Source organism: Poecilia formosa, unplaced genomic scaffold, assembly GCF_000485575.1.
Source record: "Poecilia formosa unplaced genomic scaffold, Poecilia_formosa-5.1.2 Scaffold27, whole genome shotgun sequence".
Lineage (NCBI taxonomy): Eukaryota > Metazoa > Chordata > Actinopteri > Cyprinodontiformes > Poeciliidae > Poecilia > Poecilia formosa.
Window position 1 is genome coordinate 3,364,767 of NW_006799966.1, and position 6,000 is coordinate 3,370,766.

General features: G+C 42.2%; 1 protein-coding gene across 15 annotated transcripts in view; it reads left to right on the plus strand.

The window, feature by feature from the left end:
- adgrl2b.1 (adhesion G protein-coupled receptor L2b, tandem duplicate 1) overlaps positions 1-5,459 on the plus strand; it is a 129,468-nt gene extending 124,009 nt beyond the window's left edge. For 10 of the 15 annotated variants that reach the window (XM_016669773.1, XM_016669778.1, XM_016669780.1 and 7 more), the window contains one exon: positions 3,334-5,459. In XM_016669773.1, the coding sequence (XP_016525259.1) occupies positions 3,334-4,205 (872 nt within the window). In that variant the 3' untranslated portion in view covers positions 4,206-5,459. Of the gene's footprint in view, positions 1-1,763; positions 1,818-3,333 lie in introns of all 15 variants that reach the window. The other 5 variants (XM_016669785.1, XM_016669781.1, XM_016669782.1 and 2 more) reach the window with 4 other exon arrangements.
- Positions 5,460-6,000: the final 541 nt, after the last annotated feature.

Genomic DNA, 6,000 nt, shown 5'->3' on the forward strand with positions numbered 1-6,000 from the left:
ATCATCAACCTGAATAATATTTTTGGGCTTTTGCATTTAACAAATTTTTTTTCAGGGTTTAGTGTTTATATGACAAATAACTTCAGTGAGTTTTGAAAACGATTAAAATATTGTTGTTGTTTTTTTTCTGTAACTTACACAGGGTCAAAAAATATTCATACAGACTCAAATATATCCCTACATCTCTACCTACATTCGGTTAAATGTAGTCTTCAGCAAGCTTGTGGCATAGCTATTGGTTGAATATTGTCAGCGCTTCTTTTTAACCCACCCAGATCTTATCTAAACGCTCAGGAGGGGCATTAGAAATGTCACGGTCAGACAGCTGGGAAAGAGGGGTTCTGCCACCAGACCGTCGGTTTCCTAAAGCACACATAAAAACCTTGTGGGATCTAAATGACCCCATCTCTTAAGACGGTGGGACTGTTAAATACAGTACAGCTGATTTAAATGGGTACGTTTTCTTTCTGCCTTGGAACTCAAATTTTCAATGGAGTTGCAGTACAGACTATTCCAAAAGGCTGATATTTACCTGCTTTATATATTCCAAAACCATTTTTATTCGTTTTTGGAATCATCTTCTTGTGGAAAAGTTTGTAGGAAGTCCTTTTCTTCCTATTTTCCACCCATTTTGCAAGAGTCCAAGTACCACAGGGAGCATAACAAACTGCACACCTGACAGTTGGCACAGTTGTCTTAGACTAGAAAGCCTCAAAACATCCTTTTTCTCATTGAGGCTAAATATTTCAAATTACCAGTCACAGGAAGTTGGGCACTGGTGTTCCATCAGCATCCTGTTATAACGGGTTTCAATTGAGTTCTGGCTTGCTCTTGCACTCTGTTTCTTTCGTCAGAGATAATAGTTCTGGTCAAAAGTGAAAACTTGGTCTCAGTTATATCTTCCATCTGGTCAGCGACCCCAAACATGCATCAAAACTGGCTTTGATGCATGTTTTGATGCATCAAAGCATCAAAACATGATTTGATGTTTAGGAAGGATAACCATTCTAATGTTTGTCTTCTGGAATTCCCCCAAACTCAACCCTGTTGAAAATGTATGGTCTTGTGCTTTAAAGCTCGCTGTGTGCCAGGAAACTAACCACTTTAAATTAGCTCTACCAACTCTGCTAAGAGCCTTGTTCAAACATCCAGTCAGAATTATGCCAGGAGCTTGCTGGTGGCTACAAAAAAACTGTGTGGTTTCTCTGCAACTTCCTAAGGGACATTAGTTTGAACATCAGTAGGGGTGTCTGTACGCATTTGAACCTGGATATGTGCAATTTTGAGCCTGTGTGCATTCCATAGTCCATAATAAATTTCAAACATTTTATTTTATTTTTTTTATTCCCTGAAGTTGTTTCTTCTATATTCATTCTTGTCCCCCAAAAAAATGTTTTTTAATCACGTCATTAAAAGCCCCAAAATGAATTTAAAATTCATGCCGGTGATAAGTGTACGTAAAGTTCTGACACAGGCTGTATATATGCTTGCCGCTGAATCTTTTCACCTGCAGAGTCCCTGGATTCAGTTGTTTTTTTTCAGGCTTTTCCTTCTCAATCTGGCGAACAAATACATGCATTTTTCCATTCAACTTAAACACTTCACAGAAAAATCAACTTGCGGTTTGAAGGACACAGCTGAATCCAGGCTGAATGTTACAAGCTTCCACTTTTGTCTTATTTCACTAATTTTGTTATTTCTGCTGCAATTGAAAGAGCATCTGTTTTCCTTTTTTGTTGTTGTTGTTGTTGTTTGCAAATCAGCTGTTCTTAGGCCTGATAGCCTGAGCAGACACACTTGATGTGAGTGGTGGCAAAGTGAGTCATTGCACGGTGTCTGTGTTTCATGGTGTGTGGGGGGCCTGCCGCTGTTCTCATGGGGCCCCCGGCGTAAAAGAGGTGGCTGGCCATCTGTGTTTGACATTACACTCTAGTCTTGCCTTCTTTTACCAGGTGGAATGTTTTATTCATTGTGGATGACACATTTTCTCATCCCCTCGTTTTCATCTACTTGGGTTATGCACATCACTTATTTTTCAGCCGTTTTTGCTGCTGTGATGTTACCTGGTCATGAGCTACTTTGTATGTATTTTTTTTTTTAAGTTTTAACTCATTCTTTGGTCTCATTCTTCCAATATTGTTCAGGATAATTTCTTATATTGGCCCGAGAACGTCGTCTCTAATGAGGACGAGCATGGTGGGAAGATAATTGGTTCCCCTTTGAATTTCATGTTGTCGCACTTACATGAAATTAAAATCCAACTTCAGATCAAAAGGCAAAAGTTTAAAGTGTCCTGATCAGTATCAGCTGGAGTGCTTTGCAAAAATATTAACACCTCTTGAACTTTTAAAAAAAATTTTGTCATGTCCTAATTATAAATCCCAATGCATATTGGGATTTTATATGCTAGACCAACACAAAGTAGCTCATAACTGTGAAGCTGAAGAAAATTAGACAGCTTTTTAACTAAGTAGCACATTTTTTACTTGTACCTTTACTTTGATTTTATTTAATAAAATCCAGCGCAAAGAATTAGATACGAAGGAACACATCAGGAAGGTTAGGGATAAAATCGTAGCGAATCTTAAACCAGAGTTGGGTTATAGAACAAAATCTCAAGCTGCGAGCGTCTCACGGCGCTCTGTTCAGTCCATCATCTGAAGATAGAGAGTATGTTTCAACTGCAAACACACCTAGACATACTGACAGGCAAGGCAAGGAGAGCATTAATCAGAGAAGCAACCAGGAGGCCAGTGGTTACCGTGGAGAAGCTGCTGAGATCAACAGCTCTGGTGGAAAATATGTGAGCAGGAAAAAATGTTATTTGTGCATCCTGGCCTTTAGGGTTAGCAAACATGCTCTGGTCAACAGGGATCAAAATTTAACTTTACGACCTCCATGCATATGCAGAACCCTGACGTTGCACAGCTCTCTGAATACATCATTACGTTAGTGAAACATGGTGGTGGTAACATCATGCTGTGGTGTATTTGTGAAGTAAAGTCCAGATCTAAATCCAATTAGGAACCTGTGAAAAGACGTGAAAATGCACGTTCTGATACGTCACATGAAGAAATCGACAAAAAAATTTCCATCCAGATTTACCAAACTGGATACAGACAAAGCCTTGCAGCTTCAATTCTCCACATTGTGTTGGTCTATCATGTAAAATACCATAAGACTGATTGATTGTGCCTCTACTCAACAACATGCAAACAAGTTCAGGGGCTATGAATATGTTTGCAAGACCCTTCATATGTGGATGGTGTGGTGGTTTTCTTTCTTGACATGAGAGAAATTATATCTTACCTGCTTTTCCGCCTTTCGTTCTAGGACAGCACTCCCTCAGCAACAGCAGGGACATCAGCGCCATGGACACCCTCCCCCTCAACGGCAATTTCAACAACAGCTACTCCCTGCGCGACGATGACTACGAAGCCGTGGGTGTTCGAGCCCCTGGTGACCTGGGGGGCCTCAACCTGGATGACGCCGCATTTGAGAAAATGATCATATCCGAGATTGTCCACAACAACCTCAGGCCCCGCGGGGCCCCTAAGGCTCGCAGCACCCCAAGAGAGAGGGACCGCGCGCCGCCTCCCCACACCAGGGTGACTGTGGACCAAGGACGGGGAGGGAGCGGGAGCGAGGATGATGCCATCGTGGCAGACCACACGGAGGCCTCATCCCCGCAGAGAGGTGGTGGAAGAGGAGGCCACACCACCCTGGAGCTGCTCCTGCACCCCCACCACAAGGAGGTGCTGGAGGCCCCCCTACTTCCCCAAAGGACTCACTCTCTACTCTACAGCGCCCAGAAGGCTCCCAGGCGCCTGGAGGGCCACAGCAGCCATGGCTCCGAGACTGTTACCGCAGTGGAGGACATGGGCTCCCAGTCACCCAGCAACAATAGAGACTCTCTGTATACCAGCATGCCAAACCTGAGAGACTCTCCGTCGCCGTCAGCTTCGCCGTTCCCGCCGGAGGAGGGGGAGGAAGAGGAGGAGCTCTCTCCCTCGCCTCACAGCGAAGGCGAGGATGCGTATCACAAGAGCATGCCGGAGCTCGGCGACGCTCCGCAGCCGCTGTCCTACTACCACATAAACCGAGGCACCAGCGATGGGTGCATCGTCTCGCCCAGCACTGAGGACTGTGAGCAGGACGGAGACGCCCCGAGCGATGGACAAATGCAACTGATCACCAGCCTCTGAGAGGGGGTGCAGGGTTTGGGCACCTCTGTCGCACAGGTTTGAACAGCTGGGTGCTTTCTGGTGATGTCAAGAGAGCCTAGTGGGCCTGGCTCCGCACATGCCATTCCTGTTCGGACAGGAAGTGAAAAGTCCCCGGATTGGGAATAGGAATGAAAGACTTTTTTTTTTTTTTTTTTTTTGCACAGAGATCTCATTTACACACAAGACACACCCAACTGAGGCCAGACAAATGTGGTGCGGCTGCTCTGCTGCAGGACTAATGAGGTGCAGAGGATAACACAGAGGCCGCAGTTTCAAAGATAAGTCTGGTGTTTCTGTCGTACTGAGAGAAAAATCGAAGAGTAAGGGATTAAAAAAAAAAAAAAATTAAACCTCCAAGCAAAGAACCATGAAGCTCTTGGCATATTCCTGGGAGACTTTGCGGAACCAGGGTCCTTTTTAAGTCAAGAAGTGCAGAACAAGAACTAGTGAGGCTCCACTTACACCATCAGGACTGTAAAGTTAAGAAACCACTAATTCAGACTCAGGCCTTATATTTTTCTCTATTGCACAATTAACTGTTGTACATGTAACAGCTGAAAAAATTTTATATATTTTGCTGTACCACTAGTGTAAAAAGTAAAAACAAAAAGACAAAGTGAAAAAAAGATGAAGAAAAAAGAAACGGCAAGAATTCAGTAGTTATGCCCTTTCAATGTTAAAATTCTTCAGACAAGGTTAATCAAACTGTTGGAAATGTGCTTTTTTTTTTCCTCTCACACTTGACTTGTTGTAGAATGTTTGAATATTAAAAAAAAAGAAAAAAAAAGAAGTTTTGAGACATCAGTTCATATGAAACCATGTTCACATCTCTGCTTGTGAAGTGTTTTTTGCTTTTTATGAATGATGGGCTTTTCGCCTGTAGTATATTTGTTGACACCGGGCCATGCAAAGACTTAACGTTAGCACGAACGAATTGGATCCCCGTGTAATTTATTTGACTTGAGAGAAACTTTCAGTTTTGACTCCTTTCCTTCCATGCCTTTGCAGATTTTGCAGGTCTTCTTTTTTATTCTTTTGCAAAAATGTTTCATCCTTTGACACTAATTAATTTATTAAGTAATTAAAAAAAAAGATCATGGTTGGGGAAGTGTGAAAAGACAATGCCGCACTGATTAGGTTAATTTTATTTCTTTTGTAAGAGCCCATCATCAACTGGTATTTAATTCAACTCCTGTTTGATATTAAATAAATGTGAAACTTTTTCTCGTTCGCAGAAATCTGGCTGCTCTTTCTTATCTTTTTTTTTTCCATTTGTTTTTATGGCTAAAAAAAGGAAATGCTCTCTCTTCATGCAAATATGTATCTGTTCTCTACAAACGAATATGTGCATTAAATCCACTTGTGTTCAGCTTTGTAAATATTACCATCTATCAAGGACCAGCATTTCATCTGAATTGACCTTTCAATGCAACACACAAACAAAACAAAAAAAAGCCCATGCTGTTCTCACGGCAACAGTTTCTCCCTGCTCCCATTCTGTCTCATTCCCTCTGTGCTTTCCCTCTCTTCTGTATGAGACATCTGTTGTCCGTCTGTAAAGTCTGTCCGTTTTATGTCCAGTAACAGCGGTGTATTTGTATCCTCCCCCCTGTGGTGGAAATGGGTTTTTTAGAAATGGCAGCTGACGAGTTGCACATGGAGTCTTGATTTTTCTTTACAGCATGCGATAAACTGTGCAGTATTTAAGAGTTAACAGATACCCAGTTTTTATAATGCTGGACTAATGGAGTGGATAAGAAGGAAACAGATGGTA